This window comes from Phascolarctos cinereus, unplaced genomic scaffold (genome assembly GCF_003287225.1).
Source record: "Phascolarctos cinereus isolate Bilbo 61053 unplaced genomic scaffold, phaCin_HiC Scaffold_3;HRSCAF=262, whole genome shotgun sequence".
NCBI classification, from domain to species: domain Eukaryota; kingdom Metazoa; phylum Chordata; class Mammalia; order Diprotodontia; family Phascolarctidae; genus Phascolarctos; species Phascolarctos cinereus.
In genome coordinates this window covers 156487119-156509230 of record NW_027555736.1, presented here as the reverse complement: position 1 = coordinate 156509230, position 22112 = coordinate 156487119, and the positions used below count along the sequence as shown (strand labels likewise).

Sequence of the window (22112 nt, the reverse complement as noted above, 5' to 3'; positions counted from 1 at the left end):
AGGCAGTATGTTATAGTTGCTAGAAGGTGGCCTTGGAGTCTGGAAGATCTCAGTTCAAGTCCTACTTCTTGGTTGTGTGACCTTGAGCAAGTCACTTAACTTCCCAGTGTTCCACATAATTCTCTAAGACTTAAAAGTTGTAGAGGAAGCCCCTATCTGCATTAGTAGAGGGATTTCCTCATTAGGATTTCTCTGTATTGATAAAGTCATAGATCCAGTCCAAAAAAAAGATGTTCCCTCCTGCTTTCCCCACTTCATATATGTCTCCACCTGTGTCTAGCAACGTGTTACTACCAATCAATCAGTAGCCACATTTGTAGATACTTTCATACTTTTTCCATTAGGTTGTATATACACAATATTTTTCTTTTTGAATGGCAGTAATAATAAATTTAAATTTATTGTCATTAGAAGCAGGACCATTTTTTAGTTTCTGAATGCTTTGGAACAGTCTGCTAATATGTAGTTATATATCCTATTGGTTAGGTGTATAGTGGAAAGAGCCCTCCAGTTGGAGTCAGGAGCTTGTGGCTTTGAACTCTTTCTCTGATAGTGGTGAACTGTTATGACCTTGGGCAAGTCATTTAAATTCTCTTATTTTCCTTATCTATAAAATGCAATAAGCATCATCATACCTTCTTCTAGAATTGTTGCTAGGATAGCATTTTGCAGCCCATAAATACATCAATAAGTGCTTTACTGAGATGGTGATCTCATGGATAGGGGTGTTTCTTTGAGTGGAATAGATCACAGTGCATTCATATTTTCCCGTCTTGTGTGACTTCTGTCCATGGTTCTACCCATGTAGCCTCCAAAGAAATCACAGCCATATTGATAGAGGCTTAACTTTAGGATTTTTAATGTTCCGTAAGTGCCAGTGTGACATTAAAGCTGTCTATCTATTTTCTCTTACTGCGTGACTGGTTCAGCTTCTTTTCTTGTGTATTTTCTGGATTATGTCTTTTATTCTCCCTGAGTGTAAGTGCTTGTTGGTAATATGCCGTAACTTCCTTATGACTAACACACACACACACACACACACACACACACACACACACACACACACACCCCACACCCTCTATCCCCTTTAGAGTCATCTACAATTTTGATTGTTCAGAGTCAATGTTCAATGTTCTAAGATATATCATTCCTGAGAGAGTTTTGGTTTTTAGAAGATAGAATTTTAAATCGGTGAGAAATTTGATATTGTTAGAAGCATTAATTAATTTCCCAAATGCAATCCAACTTATGCTCCTTCATTTTAAGTCTGGTCTCAGTTCTTTGTTCTTCTGCAGTGCCTGTCTAGCATAGATGAACTGATGGATTAACTCAGTTTATGCATTCAACTGCTTGTCACAGTCTGGATAAGAAGCATTCATATTTCATTTGTTTGTGGGTTTCTTTTTCCAATTTCTTTTATCCCTTGTTTAGTTAAGAATTCCTTCCCTAGGTAGAATAGCAAAAGTTATCTGATTTTATCTCTTCAAAATTTTCTTTTTCTAGACCTTTCAGTTTCAGGTGGTATATCCATTTTCCATTTTGTGCTTCTTCTGGTATATAAGATGTTGATCTAAACCAAATTTTGCCAAAGTGCTTTTCTTTTTTCCCCAGTGGTTCTTGTCTAAAAACAAAACAAAACAAAATAAAACAAAACAAAAAAAGGAATTCCCCCCCCCAGTGGTTGCTCTTTTCTCATACCTTTAAGCAAAGGATGATCATTTGCTTGATATGTTGCAAAGGATATTATTTTTTATTTTTGGTTTGAACCCTGTGGTTTCTTAGATCATGTCCAATTCTGAGATTCTATAATACACATAGAGATCATAGTGTTAAATATTTTTATACAGATGAAGGGGAAGGGAAGGAGAAGGAAATAAGGCTTTATATAGTGTCTGCTATGTGCCAGGTACTATGCTAAGAACTTTTATCTCATTACATAAGAGCCTAGTCATATGGGTGGTAATTGCTAACATTTTCTTGATTGTCTTTTTGGGTGATCAGATCATTTTTTATTTTTACCAGTCGTTTGGCATCTTCCATGCTTTCGGGTATACTAAATTGATTTTATCATTGTCACCTCCAGCACAGTTTTCTTGTTTATGGATTGTCCTTGGCCTAGCTGATCCTCCTAATTATATTATCTTGATTGCCATTTCTATTCCTCCCATCGCAACTTGTTAATTGGGTATTTAAGTTTAAATGTGATGTTTTGATCTTCATCCCTTATAAAAATGGATTAGTAGAGAAACATTTTCATGATTTCCATTTCTCAGTCATTTTATTGTCCTTTCAGTTTCACCTAGAAATAATTTTGGGATTGCCTGGCTTTGTTGGGCCTTATACTAAACTTTCTGCAGATCTGTTTTCTCCTCTACTTTTCTTCTTTGTGCCCTGTGATGATAATTGCTTGTAATCTTCCATCGTCTACCATGACATTTTGCAAATTAACTTGTAATACCAACCATTGTTGCCCTTGGCTTCCAAGTCTGTCCCTTTGTCCATGAACTCCCTGAGTTGGTTAGTTGTTTTTGTGCACTTTTAGCCTCCTAATTTTGACAGTTATTTTATGTTGATTAAATGTCAATAGTTAACACTCTAGTTATTATATTCTCCTTTAACCAATTTCCATTTTTTTCAGCATTAGTAGCTCATCTGAAAAGGCCAGGGGCTCTTCTTATAAAGTAGCTTCTTTATCTTTTTTCTTATCTTTTCTTTCATAAGCATTGATAAGGTAGAGAATAACCATACTGGCGAGGGGCTTAGAGATAATAGTATATGAAGAATGGTTGAAGGAACTGGGGATGTTTAGCCTAGAAAAGAGAAGACTTCTTATAGTGGATTATGATCACACTAATGTGAGAGTCACCTAGTGAGTGTCAGGGCCAGAATTTAAGTCCTGGTCTCTTGATTCCTAAATCCTATATGCTTCACAGTATATCATGTTGTTTCTCTCATATGTAGCATGAAATGCAATAGACTCTAATATGTAAAGGAAAACTAAGTGAGATTTGGTTGAAGGAACTAGAGATGTTTTGCCTGGAGAACCATATGCTTTTTGACATGATAGCTATTTTCAAAAATTTGAAGGATCGTCAGGGCTTAGACTTCTTATGATCATTGATTTAGTCTTGGGAAGAATCTTTGACCTTATCTGGTCCAACCTACTCATTAAACATATAAGGAAAAGGAGTCCAAAAAAAGAGATTGTGTTTTGCCCAAGGTCACGTAAGTAGTAAATATCATAACTAGGAATTCAAACACATTCCTCCATGGACCCCAGAAGAAAGAATTAGAAACACTGACTAGCAGTTGCTTTGGTGAAAGGGAAAAAAATTCTAACAATGAGAGCTCTCCAAAAGTGGAATATACTGCCTTTGAAAGTAGCAAGTTCCATCTCATTTGAGGTCCTTATGAAGAGATTGGATAACCACTTGGGAAAGTTATAAAGATAATCTTTTTTGGGTTTGAGCTGAAATAGATGGCCCCTAAGGAGAAGGAAATGGCAAACCACTCCAATATCTTTGCCAAGAAAACCCCAAATGAGGTTATGAAGAGTCAGACACATGTGAAAACAACTGAACAAGGTCTTTCCCACCTCTGAGAATCTGTGATTCTTATTTGAAAGTGATTTGGACCTTTGTGCTAATTAATCAATGGCATGATTGCCAAGAAATAGCAACTTGCAGAATGGTGCCTGCTTTGATGACCAGTCATTTTCTGTAGGTTACAATATAGTTAATTTTTTTGTTGTTGTTTTGGTGATAAAACTCAGTAGCTGCCATGGACAATGCTTTTTTCCCACTTTATTATTAAGAAAATATTGAAGATTTACTGGCATGATATTTCTTTAGCTTTTTTATTTTCTTAGCATCAAATCATAATTTCCAACATTTTTCACTGTACTTGCTTATACTTATCCTCACATTAAAGCTCTCCATAGAATTTCTCTTCTTTTTCATCTTTTGCAGTATATGTTGATGCATAATCCTGGTGACCTTTTTGCTTAGGTTAATCATGAGCCCAGAGAGGCAAGATGACAGTCTCCCATGATACAATGTTTTATGTTGCCTTTGAGTACACAATGAAACCAACTCTGTCATTCCTTTATTTGCCTCTTTAAACAAATCCTCTGCACCATCCTTCCATTTAGCTGCAACTTCCTTATGTCTTATTTATAATGAGAACGACTATCAGTGTGTTGGTGTATATTGAAAGGTACTATATAAATGTGAGATAGCATTTATGGTTTTCTCCTTACCCCATTAGATATGGATTCAGAGAGGCTTCTTGCCCTACCTACCTTAGAACAATGATAAGATAACTGATGATTCATAGACTCATAGAATATCAGAGCTTAGAGATCATCTGGTCATACAGTGGATAAACTTGTAGATGGACAGGACTTAGATCTGGTTCTGTCCCCTCGTTTTAAAGATGAAGAAATTTAGAGAATTAAAGACACTTACTTAGGTTCTTACAGAAGCAAGAATAGAGTCCAAGGTTCCTAGTTTGTAGGCCAATACTTTTACACCTAAACCAGATTAGTAGTTAATCTGATGTTTTGCTATCATATTATAGGTTTGGATTTTCAGGGCTAGCCTTCCAGTGGAAATTTTATACTAAGTATTTCTGCCTGCAATTTGATAGGTTTTGACCAAATGGTGCTTGGGTTATTCCCTTGTAGATTAGACTCCCAGATTCTCAAAGGCATTGTTAATAAATTCAAAGCTAATGTAATAGTCTTGTCCAACCAGTTATGCAATTTTCCTTTAAAAATATGACTTTGAAATACCAAGCATCTATACTAAAGAAGGCTATATGTAAATGGGCAGCTAGGTGTTACAGTGGATAGAAAGCAGGGCCTGAAGTTAGGAAGACTTATCTTCCTGAGTTCAAATCTGACCTCAGACACTTACTAGCTGTGTTACCCTAGGCAAGACCCCTACCTAACCCTCTTTGCCTCAGCTTCCTTGTCTGTAAAATGAGCTAGAGAAGGAAATGGCAAACTGCTTCAGTATCTTTGCCAGGAAAAACCCCAAATGGAGTCACAAAGAGTCAGATATAACTGAACAACAACAATGACATATGTAAATAGGATATGTGATTTAGAGGAAGATATAAAGAATACAAACACAAAGGCACTTCACTTTGTAACCTTTATTTGTTCAGTCACTTCTTCATCTAACCCTTCAATCTCCTCAGGCATTTTATTTTTGGGTGGGAGGGAAGGGTTATTTCCTGAGCCTGTTGGTAGCTTTGTTATTCTCTAGCCATGTGCCTCAGAAACCTTTGTTGGTAGCTTACATTTATTGGAATTGCCACCCTCCTCTCCCATTTCTTTAATGGGGATAGCTACGAGATCTGATTGCCATTTATAGACATTCTAAAGATCAAGTGAGATAATGTATTTGATGGCACACTTACAAAGTTCTCCTTTCTATTAGTAAATTGTTAGGTGCTAGTTCAACCATTGGCATTATTCGCATTGGCTTCCTTCCCTACTCTTAGTAAAAATTGGTGGGGTTTTACCTGAAGTTTAACCTGGTTTCACACATATTGTCTCTAATGATAATGAAGTTACCAGTGGTTTTTAATTCTATATAAAGCTTGCAGCATTTTGTTTTTTAAGGCAAATTTTTCATGTTATTACTATGCCACTGTACCATAGGATTTTTTAAAAAAGGGCTAGATTACCCATCTATCTAGTGCATCTCTCCAAATGCTATCTCAGAAATAAGAATCTCTCTCCAAAGGCCACTGAAAAAAGACTCTATAATGTATGGGATTCATTCCCCTCCTTGTTAAAATGTATTAGATTTTTCACATAAATGTTTTCTTCTTCAGCATTGGAGTCACTGTTTAGCATCACTTTTTGACAGGTCACTACATAGAAACTCAAAAATTTGTTTTTCATAAATATAAAATACAAAATCTACACGTCCAATATTTCTATAGTTCATATAAGAAAATATTTTTTGGTTTCTCAGTTAAAGCCCATCAAAAGTTTAATATTTTCTTAGTACGGTTAATAATTCACAGTGAAACACAGGAAAAGGACACAAGTAGATTTTTTTGAAATGTGTCTGAAATATAAAAAATTGTCAAAAGATTTTGTATTTAAGCCTCTCTGTGGTTCTGTAATTGATCAGTCTTTGAATCTTATCTAAAGAAATTTCCACAAACAAAATCAAATAAAGGAGCTATAGAAGAAAGATATTCTCATAGCCTTGGTAACTGATATAACTATCTGCAATCAGATTTCTTTGTTCAAATCATTTATTGAATCATTGTAAAGCAGATGGTGAACACAAAACATGTATTATCTTTCTTTTGTTTATAAAATTGTTGAAATTTGGTTTTGTTGAAATCTTTTAAATAAAGTCCTATTTATCAGTGACTACCTGGAATAGAAATTTTCTTTTAAATGCTTCTGAAGCCCATCTGGTATGTAGGTGTGTATATTAAAAAAATATATATATATAATATGCACATCTATGTAATTGTATATGATATATTTTTGTTAGTTCTAGGAATAAATATGGCTTGCAAAGTCAGGCAAAAGAAGTTTGCTTCATTTAAATGTGCAAACAATAATTTTCCCCAAAAATCCCCAAAGTTTTGTATTTGCTGTTTACTTGGAGTACCCTAAAAATATGAAAAGAGGGTTTTTATCATTAGATCAGTTTTGATTTATCCAGTATATCTTTTAACCCCATAGAATATGACAGACATTAATTCGTCAGCCAACTAAGGTTTGAAAAATTTTTCTGCTCAGGGATTATTGTTGAATTCCCTGATGTTTTAACCTATTTATCAAAGGACTAGTTTCTTCAAAACTATCTAGTTAACATGAAGATTGTAGTGGAAATGCCACATAGAGCATACCCATGAGAACAACAGTTCAGACAAATCTTAAGCTGTTTTTTCCATTCCCATGAATCATTATATCATATTTTGAATATTTTTTTTGTGGATATGCTGTTTGTTTTTTTTTAGATTTTGTTATATCTTGACTGTCTATATATAAAGATATTTGTCCTCTGTGCATTATCATTTGTATATGTTTACCTTTGCCTTCCATTTGAATCTGTAGAAAGATTGTTATTGGGATTATACCCTTGCATTAGTAATAGTCATTGTTTTCAGCAGAAAGGAATCATTTGTCCTGAAAGATGACTCTTTGCTTTTGTCAGTGCCAGCCACCACTTTATATTCAGACCCTGGACCAGTTATAATAAAAGCACAGAGGGCTTAGCTGCAAAATACAGCCATTTTCGTTCAGATCTTTGCCATTCTTTAGAGTCCCATGAGGCCTCTATCATGCCCCACACCATTAGGATCCTAGCATTCTTTAGCTGATGATTCTATCACCTAATTAATGACCATTTTGTTTAATTAATCTTTGCCTTTCCTTCATGGCATCCAGGGAAATCGGGGTTACTTGACAAAGATAGGGAGTGTGGTTTGACAAGACTGGTAGGCCTTTTCCTAAAAATGTGCTTAAGATATCATTATTAGTAGATATCCACCACCCAATCTAGATATCATTTTAAAAGTAAAATTCTTTAAAACTCTATGTGCCTTACTTTAGAGATATTTGATATGCAAAAATCCAAATTTATTTTAAAAATTCTTCATTTATTTTGCATTAATTCAATTCAACAAACATTTATTACATGGCTATTATATGCAAAGGTTTGTGCTTTAGGAAGTGAATGATTCTTTCCTTTATCCCTGCTGTAATATTTAAGATTTCAGCATAAACATTAATGACTTCTCAAATCACTTGTCCACCCAATGCACCAGTCTCCCCAGATCCCATTTCCCCCACCTTTTATTTTATCTTCGGCACACCTAAGGATGGTTTATGTTTTCTTTTGCCAATAACTGTTTTCCTGCCATAATCCAGCTCTTAATTCCTCATTCATCACAAACTTCTACCTTCCATTTCTCTCACTACCTCACCCACCCATTCTGCATCCTAACCCTGACCTCCAGTCACTTCACTCCTCCCTGACCTCTCTTTCCTCCCTTTGTACTATTCACTTTGTAATTAACCATTTCAATTATATACTTCTGGCCTTTAATCACTTTGTCTTTTATCACTCATTCCTTGTTAAACCCTAATTTTGAGATGCCTCATACCATCTACATTTTCTCCTCCTGTTCACATGCTGCTATAAGAAATCAGATATTACACTGAAAGAGCGTACTACAAATTATTCTCATTTGACCTTGGCAGGTCTTTCAGTGTTGCAGATGATAATCCTTCCCCTCCACCCCTGCCACCTCCCCTTATAACTATTACTAGCTGTTTCTTTAATCCTCCTTTACTACTTTCTTTACCCATCCCTGTCATCACAGGACCTTGCCTCCTTGTTTACTGAGAAAATAGAGACCTGTCATGACTCTTCATTTCCCCCTCTTCTATACACCCAAATACCCCATTCTTTCCTCTACACTCTGAGAAACAGATGGCCATTCTTGATTAGGCCAGTCCCTCTTCTTTTGCCCTCAACCTCAATTTTTCCTGTGCCCTCTAAAGTTTGCCCCTTTGAAGACCACCCTCAACTCTCATCTTAAGTGATGGCTCCTTCTCCGTTGTCCACAAACATACCCAGTCTTCCAGTCCTTATAAATGCCTCCATTTCCTCAAGGAATTGTCCTCTCTCCTAGGTTAACTTCTAGAAAGAGCCATTTATAATCATTTTCCCCTTCCTTCCTGCCCTCCTATTCACTTCTTTGTTTTCTTTTTTTTTTAATTCTGAACACCCAAATCCGTCCCAAAAAGAGGATATATCAGTAATAATAATAATAATAACAACAATAAATAGCTAGCACTTATATTTTGATTTAAGGTTTGCAAAACACTTTACATATGTTAATGAAACCAAAAGGATATTGTATGTCAAATTCATTTTTCAACCCCTTGCAATCTGGTTTCTCACCCTACCACTTGATCAAATTTTGGTATGTTGATGTATTTCCTTCCAGAAGCTGTTTCTTTATTGTTTTCCATCTCCTTTCAGCGGTACAAAAATATGTTCACTAAACAAAATATGATGTGTGGTACGTTTCTGGATTCTTGGCCAGGATGTTATTTTGGGTATGTGGATACTTTACAACAGTGAGAAAAGAATAGAGAGAGGGAGAAGAGTGACTTTTTATTTCATTTTTTCTTTTTTTTTAAACTTTTTTAGGCAGTTGGGGTTAAGTGACTTGCCTAGGGTCACACAGCTGGTAAGTGTCAAGTGTTTGGTCTGAGGCTGGATTTGAACTCAGATCCTCCTGACTTCAGGGCAATGCTCTATCCACTGCGCCACCTAGTTGCCCCAAGAGTGACTTTTTAAAAGCACAAAGTAGCAGTTTTTGAAATGCTTGTTTCTTGCCTGGAATGCCTTAGAGAAAAATTCTTAAGAATTTTACTTGGGACTGGGAAAATATTGGCTCTGAAGGAAGGGGCGACTTGATTTTTATGACTTATACTCATTCAGTTCCTAGTGCACCATTGCCAGTTAGTCTTAGTATGAGGTGCCCAACAATTCAAGAAAGTCTATTTACCTGAAGTAGCAATCATCAGAAGGATGACTTCTCTCCACCATAGCATGAAATGAGGTTCAGAGAGCAGGGAAGGGGACATTGCTTTATGCTAACATCAGGAGATGGGTGGTTCCCAGAACTGACCACATGTGTTTGGGTTTGGGAGCGGGATCTGTCTGAGTCATGGAAGGAATCTTGGAAGCCTAGACTGATAGGTGAAAACACAAAAACGGGAGAGAAAGGATACTATGCAGATTCTGATCCTTTTTTTGATTAGGCTTTCTTTTTTCTAACTGATGTTGGCAGTTCAGTAGTGTTTCCCAGTTGAGAGAAAAACAAATAGGAAAATAAAATTTTAAAGCAATTTGATGGTGTTGTTTACTTGGTAATTATTGTGGGTTGTCATGTCAATTTTATTTGTTTCTTGGGTATATTTCTTTGATTGACTTTCTGAGTTATCATCATTACCCTTCCCTGGCCAGATGACAGCCAATTGTATTGGGTTGAGAACTGGCTGTTTTACCAGCTTCTAGTTCACAGAAGGTCCAGTACTTGCTTTGGATTTATATCCAGATGGCCTTAGATTGGAACAGGGTCAACAGGTCAGCTACTATAATGGTGGTTTCAAAGAACCTTGGATCGTCCTGGGTTCTGAGAATTACAAATAGTAACTTGTAATAGTAATACACGGAGCATTTGTGTCTATGGCAGACCTAGTGTTCTAGATTCTCATAATTAATCTTGTTTCCTTAAGGTTTGGGGATCAGTGGCTCATCCACAGATCATCCAAACCCATGTGCTAAGGACAGTTGGCAGGACTGTTGCTGAGGCATTAATTTGTTGCCTTCTTCTGTGTTTCTGCTGTGTGCTTGGCACGTTGCAAGTATAGAAAATCCATCTAAGTTTGTCTGAATGGGGACTCTGATGGATTTACTTTATTTATGTTTTGTCTTCCTTCAGGTATGGATGAACGAGGAGGTACATCGTCTTGGGGAACAAGTGGTCAACCAAGCCCCTCCTATGACTCATCTAGAGTAAGTTTTTTCCTCCTTCATTTGAAAAATATAAATATTTGATCAAAAGTTTAGAGGAAGGTTGATAAAGACTAATAGGCTCTTTGAGGAAAATTCCTCAAAATTATAGTTTTGTAGTAACATAGACTATCCTAATTTTTAAAGGAAACATATTGAGATTATTAAATTATAAAATTAGAACTAGAAGGAAAGAGATTATCCAGTCCGACGCTTTTATTTGATATAAGTGGAAGATAAGGCTCAGAGAATTTAAATGACTTGCCCAAGGTTTGAAGGAAATTTGGATATGTGATTGGAGTTACTTTATACTTTCCCTAAATGATATAGGTTTAAGCATTCGCCTCCTTTTTGCTGTGTAAGTAAAAGTGCTGAATGAAGGCACCTTTTAAAACATAAAGTTTTGCTATTCGATTTCAAGCTGTGTTCAGTTTGTATTTAAATACTTTGTGATGAATTGGAAATGCCATTTGACATCTAAGAAGTTGTGTATAGAAACTCTTAACATACATACTTCCATTTCTCTTTGAAGTCCCCACATGGAGCTTTGAATAATGTTGCAAATAGAGAGAAGGGTTTTCTTATTGGGGTTTGAATGTTGGATTTTAATAGAGGGGAAGGAGAGTTATCAACAGTACTGATTATTTTTGAATTCTTATCTTACATATTTAATTCACTTGTTGACAAAATTAGTTTATAATATTCTAAATAGGACTATAGCAGCCTGAAAGAATTAATTCCCTTCCCCCAAATGCCTATGTTATTGCTTGGAAGCAATGTAGACCCCTTGGGGAACTGTATTCAAGAGTATATCATGTGGTAGCTATGTCTAGGAGATTTGAACTTGGAATATAGACATGTGCCTAAAAGTAAGGCCTACTTTTTGATTTGTAGTTTGATGGTGAGGTAAGCAGTTTCTGTTTATAGCCAGTAATACTTTGTTGAGTGCCTTTATTGTTTATTGGTAAGTTATTTAATTCTATACTAAACTGTGTTTATTTTAAGATGTACAAAAATTTTAATTAATTTCCAACTTCTTTCCTACTCCAAGATATATAACAGAACTCTATATGTCAGAATCATTTGGAAAAGCCTAGTTGTTCAAGAACCCAGATAGCAGAGTTCATGCCCTATCCAAACATTTGTAGTTCATTTATTTTAAAAATTCATTTAAATATGAAATCTGGAAATTATCATATAAATATATTATACCTTTAAGTTTAATATAATAAACACATTTTATTAGCAATTCAAATGATACATAATACATTTACATTATTAGACTAAAAATGTGTCTTTAGATCTGTGAAAAATCATAAAATTATAAAGTTGGAGCTAGAAGGGACCTTGGAGGTCACTCAGTCCAATTTCCTTATTTTGCTAATGAGGGGGTGACAGAAATAATGAATATCCTACATCTAAGAGGGTAGGATTCGAACCTGGGTGTTCTTGTCTCAAGTCCATGTCCTTTCCATTATGCCATGCTGTTTCTTCAAGGGAACTTTAAAAGGACATATTGCTTATATGTTGTGTTTTCCCTCAAATTTCTTATTTTTCCAAAGGAAAAAACCCTTGTGTTTTCTCCCATGTCCACCCCCACATCTTCAAAATTCTTAGAAATTTATGTATTCAAGTTAGAGTTAAATCTTGAGATGATTAAAGCCCAGAGGAAGCATTTATTAAGTTATTAGAGTATGCATAGCATATCATAGAGCATAAAGGGAAATACTAAAGGAGGAAGGAAGGGTCCCTGTCCTTAGAACTTCTGGGTTTCATTAAATTTATTCTTACCTTCAGGATCTGATGAGACCTTAAATTAATATTGAGTCTAATATTCTCACTTCATAGAAGAAACTGAGGTGTAAGAAGCAAGAGTGAATTCAGTTCAATATCAAACATTGGTTTTGGTGGCAGAGCTGGGACTACATAGGATCACTTGCCTCCTAGTTCAGTTCTCTTTCCAAGATGTCATAACTCCCTTGCTCATTCCTAAACACATTGTGGCAGAGACACAGTCTCCTATTTTGACTAAAAACAAGGTAAATTATTATTTTTACTGCTTCTTACTGCTTGATCCATTCAAGAATTTCTGTACTTTTCCTCTACTTCTCCTGTCAGGTTTTAGTAGCTAGCATTTACATAACACTTTAAGATTTGAAAAGTATTTTGGGTGAGGAGAAGGAAATAAGTATTTATTAAACACTTGCTATGTGGCAGGCACTGTGCTAAGTGCTTTATGTTACAAGATCTTATTTAATCCGCACAACAGTTCTGGGAGGAAAGTACTCTTATTATCCACTTTTTGCAGATTAGGAAACAGACCGAGGGAGATTAAATAAGTTGTGGGTTACATGAACCTAGTTCTTCTTGATTCTAAGTCCAGCACTCTAGACTATGTCCCATCTACCTCATTTCAGTGGGAAAAGGAAAAACGGAATGAAGACAGCATTTCTTGGTCTTTTCAGAGAATCCTTTGATGCAGAATATGGTTTTAAAATTGTGCTAGGTGCAGGGGCATGGAGTAAAAGGCAAAAAATTGTTGTGTGTGTTAAAAAGCAAAGAGGTAACAGTGAGGAGATTTCCTTAATTTTTTGATTGAAATTATCTGTTATTAGTCTAATAAGACTAAATTTAATTAAAGAGTGGAATAAATAAGAGTGTAAAGGAGGTGAACTCTTACTAAGGCATTTCCATCTTCCCTTTTGTAGAGATCTCTTGGTTGCAGAATCACTTTCATGGATCTTACTACGGGTAGGGTTTATTTGGTAGAGGAACAATTATCAACCGTTGTATGGTGATATGGCCACACTGCTACTACTGCTATTCCTGCCATGGAAATAATAATTGTGATGATGATGACTGACATTTTGTACCAATTTAAGGTTTACAAAGCACCTTTCATATGTTGCCACATTTGGTTATGCTTTTGTTCAGTCATTTTCAGTTGTGTCTGACTCTGTGATCCCATTTGGGGTTTTCTTAGCAAAGGTATTGGAGTAGTTTGCCATTTCCTTCTTCAGCTCATTTTACATATGAGGTAACTGAGTCAAATAGGGTTAAATGACTTGCCCAGGGTTACACAGCTAGTAAGTATCTGAGGCAAGATTTGAATTCTGGAAGACGGGTCTTCCTAACTCCAGGCCTGGCATTCTATCCACTGTGCCACTTAGCTGCCCTTTGATTATGCTATTGGTTGGCAAAAAGAAAATCTTGGGTTCTTTTTTGATTTTAAGAATACAATTCATATACAAAATAAATTCTATAATGATCACCCACCCTGGCTTTCTTCAAAGTTTGACCTTTGTTGAAGTTAATATTCTACCAATGTGTTATTCTCTTTCAGAAGTAAAATTCAAGTTTAGACTTGTCCACTACATGAACAATTAAAGGGCAGCAATCTCTACCAATATGGAATGACATAGAAGGAGTAAATTCTAGTAATTGTCTTAATGAATGATTCTCTGATCCACAATATGCTTTTAAAATTATATTATGTATATGTAATGTATATTAAAATTATACAGAAAAGACAAGAGGAACAGGGTAGTTATGTCTGAATTATTTAATGCTTATAAATCCTGTATTTTAAAATGTGGAGGGATGGTGATTAAGAAGGTTCCTTGTTTAATAGATTGGTGTTATCCATCATTTTTCCAGTACCCAAGTAGGTGGAGTTTTGTGAATTATCTAGATAGTCACGTAAAAGGGTTTTTGTTCTTTAAATTAAAGGAGCATTTTATTTTATTTTCTCATTTGCATTGTCTTTCTCTGAAGCAAAAATCTCTCTCAGTTTTTTTAACCAGAATGTAAGATTAAAAATAAAAACCTTAACCTTTATGTGAACTTCTTAGAATAACTGAAGTGTTTTATTTGTCTGATTACAAATAGACATAAGCTTCTTGATATGACCCTTGCACATCTTTATAAATGGATGGACTTTGCTGGTTTGCTGTGGTTACCTCAGGTTGGTTATAAGCATTAAATAGTTCATCTTTGATGACACATCAACAGATCTTTATTGAGCTCCTATTTATACACATGGCATTGTGCTAAGCTCTGTTGGAGATGCAGAGGAGCAGTGGCAGCTCGGACAGCTCTGATGCTTTTTAATGGAGGAGCCTGGTAGAATGGAAAGATAACTGGCTTTGAAGTCAGAGAACCTGGGTTCAGATCCCATCTGTTTGACCTCCATCAAATCACTTAACGCCACTGAGCCTCAGTTTCCTTATCTGTGAATGGAGGGGGGTGGACTAGGTGGCCTCTGAAGGCCCCTTTAGCTCCAAATCTTTGATCTCATGGACTCTCCAGATTTCACCCCCTCGGACCCCAGCTACAGTAGAAGAGAATGGGGGAGGAGGAGTAACTCTTTCTCTCTTCAACCCAAAGTAACTAGAGCTTCATGCGAGGAGGGAAAGGGAGGCACTGATTAGCCAGCCGTAATGGCCCTTGTCCTTTTGAAGTTTGTAATCTAATGGAGGAGATGAGATGGTAAAGAATTAGATAAGAGGGAAATACTTCAGTCTTCTAGATAAGAGTAAAGGCTTTTAGAAGCCAGTATGTTTCATTCCTCAGCAAATTAATTTTACTAACGGAAGTTTTAGTTAAGAAGCAAAGTTCATATAAATTTCAGTTAACCAAGAAAGGCTTTGTTGAAAAAGTAGGATTTGAGCTTGTTTAAAAAGATGAGTATAATTTGGAGAGGATGGATTAGAGAGGTAAAGCCTAGAGACAGGAATAGCAGTGAAGCAACAACCAAATGAATCCAAATGTAACTAATGTCCTATTCTAGTATGGAGGTGGTGATAGCAGTTAAGAAGAGGGGCTAGATACAAGAAGTATTTCAAAAGAAAAATAGACTGGGCTTGATGAATGACCGAATATAAGGGAAAGAGGAAAAAGTAAGAGATAATTATTAAGTTGGACAAATTGCAGACATGACAGACATTTGTACTTCAATGGTTTCATCACCATATGGATACTTCTTTAACATCCATTCCTTAGTAGGCATTTTGCGAGTTGCTGCGGCTCCTTCCTCCAAATTTATCCCCTGTGACCAGGCTTCCAGTGATAAAGCTCTCCAAATATAAATTCTGTGGTAACTAAATGCACACTTTGTCTTTGACCCATACTCTACTGGCTTAGTAGGACATATCAGAATCTATGATCTGCTGACATAGCCTTTGAGAACACATATCACATTGAACACCACCTTTTTCTTAGATGAGGCAGTATGGTAGGACTTGATAGATTAATTAAAATAGGTCAATAACCAGTAGAATTTAAAAAAAAAACCAAATTGTGTAATTTAGATTATTGGTGATGTAATTTGGAAAAAAAAATCAAGGTGACTTTTGAGGGGAAAACATTTTTTTCAGTTTTTTGGATGAGTCCTTGTCCTCTGAGTGTCTGTCTCTAAATTGGCTGGAAACCTATTTTAAATATGTAAGATACCACTAAGACCTTTGTTCTAGGTTATGGGTTGGGTTTTTGTTTATTTTTTGCTGTTTGTTTTTGTTCTGTACAGATAGGTTTTATGTTTGCTAGGATTTCAAAAGTAATAACTGGGAAGGACATCAAATTTTGCCATAGTATATTAGAGTTCTTAATGTAAGGTATAGAACACAAGAGGAAGTCATCAAATAGTGAAGCAAGACAGGAAGGACAGAATGCTGCTGTGAGTGTCATCCAGTATATTACATTTGTGCTCAGTTTGACCTCTGTTTTCTTATTTAACTGCTCTGTTTCAGATTTCTCTGTAGGTGAAAAAAGACTCAAGAAAGAAGGGATATACTTTTAATATAGGTTAGAAATAAACCCAACTAAACAATTGTTAGTCTTGTTACTTGGCTTATTGGAGGAAAAACCCTACAAGTTATAATATTAATTTTCACATTGAAAGCAGAAATTGGTTTAGGATGATGTGAACTACATTGAATCTCCTAACTAGTGCCCAAAGTGAAGGATTAAATAGAATGATTACAGCCTCAGATAACTTTTCTGTATGGAAGGCCTCTTAGCCTGGAGTCTGGCCATTGCTCTCCTGTGGCTGCCACTGTTGCCCCTGATACAATGATTTCCCACATACATATCATTTAGAAAGGTCTCTTACTTCAAAATGTTTAACTTTGCCATTGGTTTCATTTAATTTTAACGTACTTTGAGGTATAATGGAAAGAACTCTGGGCTTTTTAGTCTAAGTACCTGGTTTTCATGTTTCACCTCCTATCCCATAGGATGCATGAGATTTGGAGGCAGGTTTACCTCTCGGTCTCATTTTCCTTACCTATAAAATAGGGCTAGTGATAGCTATATTGCTTATTTCCTATGGGAAAATCAAAGAAGATAGTTTACATAAAGCATTTTATAAATATAAACAGCTACTAGTGACAGTAGATTTTTTTTGTTAGTAACTGTAATGTTAATAATAAAAGAAGAGAAGATTGAAATAATAAATTTAAACCCAGTCCCCCTAGATGTTAGAACCGCTTCTTGGAAAACTACTTGTGCTTATTTTGTATATATTCTACATATGTTCATATGTGTACATGTTGTCTCCCTTATGAAAATATGAGCTCCTTGAAGACAGGGGCTGTTGAACTTTCATTATAGCATCCTAATATAAGGTGCAGGCCTTACACATAGCACTTAGTAAATTGTTATTGATTGGTTGACTTTAGACAGAAAAAAAACCCTAATATTGTTTACAGAAAAATACGATTTATCACTTTTTTCCTTTCTCCTTACTGAAGACTAATGTCCATTCCTTTGTTCCCCATTCTTGGTATATATATCCTAGAATCAGTGGACACTTTAAGTTTCAGCATTCTCCTTTCAGTTCTAAGAAAGGAAACTTTTTTCCTGAAACGTTCTTTGGCTCCCTAGAGTTCAGGGATCTCATTACTTTTCTCTCTGCTGTTGTTATAATTTATAATAATAATGTGCTTAGTAAGTTTTCAGAACAAACCTGTAGATAGCACATACAGAAGGAAAAAGATGTTTGTTCCAATGAATAAAAACTTTTGAGAGATTTGATCCATTGAACCAACACTATGTTTAAATAAAATCCTGTCAGTGACTTGGAGCATTTGTCAGATAACCAATCTGTCTGAAGGACAATTAGGGCATTGTCCTTCCTTTAAAAGAAGAATGATTTGTAGATGCTTATTTTTATAAATATACCACATTTACTGGAAAAATCTTCTGTTCTTAGAATTTATGTTTCACTCAGCTCTTGAATGGATCTTTCCTTTCATCTTTGTCTAAATCCTCTTCTTTCCTTCCTCTTAGCAAGATAAGTATTACTCCTTCCTCTTTTTGAAATCTTCCTTTTACTATATTACCTGGTAACATGAATGCTATCTTTTATATCAGTAAAATGGACTCTCATTTCCCCAATATATACAGAAAAACAAATAGAAAAATATCTAGAGTCTGGCTTTCATTGCTGCAGACTAGTCATTGATGATACAGTGTACACATTAGTTGATACAGTTTTTCATGTTTTTTTTAAATTATTTTTAAAAGGCCAGTATGAGGAGACTGCTAGGTTAGTATTCTTTTCAGAATCTTTTTCCTGAGTTGTTTTGAAATTGTTCATTAGGATACCTATATTTAGTGTGCTTTTTAAAGATCAGAACTAGAGAATGAGCAGTTAGCAAAAAGTGAAGCAGAAAAAAAAAAGAAAGGAGTATCAGTGAAACATTTTAAAAATACACAGAAGACAGCTAAAGAATTTCAAAAGAGGACACAGAAAGTAAGAAAGTGGTATTATATTAAATGTAATAAATGTTTTTTTAATCTAAGATGGACATAAATAGAGATTCATTGCTTCATATTCAGTCTTCTTTTTCTGTTCTTTGTATGTGAATATGTTCATGTTAAGTTCATGACTTAAAAGTAATCTTTAAAAGGAAACAATTGAGCCCTACCGAGGTTTGATTTTCTTCCTATTTGCTTTTAATTTTTGGAATTAAAACAGAATTTCTTCACTAAGTTTAAAACTATGCATCTAGTTTATGTCAGGGAAGTACTAGTTAGGAACTCACTCATGAAATATAATTTAACTTGCAGGATGTGGATTTGAAATATCTACTGGTAGTTGATTTACCTTGGCGAAAATTGATATTTTATTGATTTAGTTAAGAAAAAATTCACTTTCTAGAAAACCCTAGTGAATTTTGAAGGTTTTAATTGCATCATTAAATGAGGTAATACAGATGGACTTTAATAATACACTTTGTTAGGATGTATTTTAATGTCATCTTTAGGTGTAAAAATACAGAGCCCAAAACTTTATCTTTAAACTAGTTGGACTACCAAGTCTAAGTAATTATATTTATGGGGCTGTCATGTCCCCTAATCAGCGTGCTTCCCTTCTGCATGGTATTGCAGGGTATTATTTAACAAATTTTAATTAGTAATTAAGGTGGCTTCTCTGCATTGATGATATTATCAGGTTTGATTCTGTATGCCTCATTGAGAGGTTTCTGCTTTAGAAACTTTGAATTTCCTTATAACTAATGAGTTTCCTTCAATGTTCTTGTCCCCCAGCTTAGAGGCTGTCATTGTGTTGAACCAAAAGGATATGTTTTTTTCTTGGGCCATTCACATCAGAATCAGAGTAGCAGTTGTTAGTGACATTTTTGAAACACTTTCCCAGCCACCAAAAATAACACACTGTTTATATGTTGGTTTTGTCCTTTGTGAGCTGTGACCCCTTTACTTGGAGAGAGCATTTATAGTGAGGTATTGTGAGAGCCAATGAGCTCTTCCTGGCAGATCTGAGGGAACAGAGCCATACAACTATCAAAGGCACCACCATCTACCACATTGGAATCATCCTCAGATTCTCATCTTGCTAACCACATAATCCAATTTTTGTTGAAGCTTATCATTTATAATTTTCAAAGTATCTTTGGCACTTTCTCTCCATTAACACAGTCAACACATTCATATAGGCCCTCATCACCTCTCCCATAGATTATTACAATAGTTTTCTAATTAGTCTTTCCTGTGTCCTGCATTCAGCTGCCAAAGTGAATGTCCTCAGGTGTTGATTTGTAAACTCCATACATCCCCAGTAAGCTCCAGTGGCTCCCAGTTACCTTCAGGATCAAATATGATGTCCTTTGGCATCTAAAGTCTTTCACTACTTTCTAGTCTTCACTACCTTTCTAATATACTTGTACTTCGTTCTTCATTCCTCTCTACCCACTCCATGGTATAGCTACTCTAGTCTTCTTGTTGTTCATAACACTTAAATCTCCACCTTTTAATTCCATACTTTTTCAGGGTGCTTCTGATGGCTAGAATGCTGTCTGTCTCTTCTACCTTCTGTCTTCCCTGGCTTTTCACAAGACTTAGCTTGGATGGTCAGCTTTCTTCTTCCTTCTCACCACTAGTTCCTTCCCTCTGAGATCACCTCCTTTCACACTCTTTTTCTGTCTTGTATGTACATAGTTCTTTGTCTGCTACGTCCCTTTTGAATGTGAGTTTCTTGCGGGCAAAAACTGTTTTTGCCTTTCTTTGTCTACCTAGGGCCTGTTACGTAGTAAATGTTTAATAGATGCTTGTTGAGTGATGTAGATGGCCAGAGACCACTACTACATTTCCTACTATTTGGTTCCTACCAGTCTTTCAGAATAGGAAGCTTAATTAAAACTTCTGTGTTTCCCTCTATTTAGAGATCCTTCTCCATGCTTTGGAGGTAAAGTAGTCTCTGAGGTGAGACTGTATTTCTTTATGTTAGAGAGAAATGAAAGTGTCAAGATTTGGAACTTAGAAAAGGAAGTAGATCTTTAGTCTCTGTCTCATGAACTTGCTATTGTTAATTTGACTCAAAGCCTTTTAAAATTCAAAAACCATTCAAAATTTTTAAAAGGCTTTGTATAAGAACTAATATTTTCATGTAACCCATTTCATGATAGGATAGGAAGAGAGACAGAGACTGAGAGAAAGGCAGAGATTGTGTGGCACAATGGAAAGTGTGCTAAATCTATTCAGAGGTCATGGATTTGAATCCTGACTTTTCTACTTAGTGACTACTGTGTAACTTTAAGTTGTTAAAACTCTTTTTTGCCTCAGTTTCTTCATGTGTTAAACTGAGGAATTTGGACTAGAAAATTCCTATGGTCTTTTACAGCTTGAAATCTATAAGTCTTTGATACTACGGATCCAGATTAATGTACCCCAAGTTAAATCATTGTAAGGTGACACCTGGGGGAGTGTGGCACCTTCAGGTGAGGTAGGTTCTGTTTCTGATGATCAGTGGGCAGGATTGATCTTGTATGGAGCTCTTTTATGGAGTGTTGGGAAGGAGTAGCCTTGGGAGCTGGAGAAAATAATTGATGGAGAATGAAAGGTTGGTGTAGGATATGGAAGAGAAACTGTAACTCCTGGTTCCTTTTCATGCAAAGTAATTAAGGAGAGGGCTTAATTCAAATGATGTTTCAAGAAAGCCTTGGAATTTCCTTGGTATATCATTCATATTTGCTACTGGGTGGCAGCCTAGCTCTCTGGCATCACAGATGTCTTCAGTATATGCCCTTTAATAATCAGTAACTAAAAACCTGTCCTTTAATACCCTGAGGTCTGCTTGTGGTGTCAAGTAAGATCTGTGTGCTTCAGTTCATTTATTCGTAAGAGTATGAATCTGTCCTTAAACTTGAACACTGGAACTTAATGGACTGATTTTTTAAAAGTAAATTAATGTTTTCATCATTTTACCTAACATCTAAAATAATTAAATTCGAATGTCCCATACCAAGAGGTGGTTTTTCCTTAGGGTATTGATGTCCTGTTAGGCAAGATAGTCACTTATTTTTAGGACTGGAAATATATGTCTGACCTATGTAGTCAATGTGTTTTTCATCATATTTATCATTAAGAGGCAACACAGCATGATGAATAGAGAGTTGGCCTTGACTTAGGAAGCCCTAGCTTCATATCTTCCCTCCAATGTATCTCCTTTTTCTCTACAATCCGCTTTTTTTTTCAGGGTGTTAGGGACAGATGATCTTGACTTATTATTTCAGTCTTATAGAGAGCTATCAAATGGAAACTCCCTCTATCAATGTAGATCAATCATTCTGCAAACTGAAGTTTTAGAGAGTACCTGGGGCATTGAGAACTTAAGTGCCTTGCCCAGAATCACCCAGAATATCAGTCAGAACTTCAACCCTAGTCTTCTTGACTCCTCAACACTCTATCCACTACAGCATGCTGGTTGTCTCACCCGCTTCTTACACTGACAAAATGACAGGTAAAGTTAAAAAAAAAGTTTTAAAAATTATTAAGTGCAGGTCTGAGACTGGCAGTATAGTATAGGATATCAAGATAATATAGTTTGCCATGTTTATATCTCCTGTTATCATAGTGTATTACAAACTGTAAAGTTCTTTGTATATGTGAGTTGATATATTATTTAACATACTTGAGCTAGGTTCTTCTTATATATGTAGCATAATGCTTATTAGTGGATAGTTCCTGGCCACCTCCTTAACCACCTATCTCTATAACTAGTCTTCTTCAGGTACCATCATA

The 22112-nt window shown here is 35.6% G+C and overlaps 1 protein-coding gene across 4 annotated transcripts in view; it reads left to right on the top strand.

Moving 5' to 3' along the window:
* TCF12 (transcription factor 12) overlaps positions 1 to 22112 on the top strand; it is a 416785-nt gene that overhangs the window by 159037 nt on the left and 235636 nt on the right. For all 4 annotated transcript variants that reach the window (XM_020981635.2, XM_020981615.2, XM_020981646.2 and 1 more), the window contains exon 4: positions 10501 to 10574. In XM_020981635.2, the coding sequence (XP_020837294.1) occupies positions 10501 to 10574 (74 nt within the window). The remainder of the gene's footprint in view (positions 1 to 10500; positions 10575 to 22112) is intronic.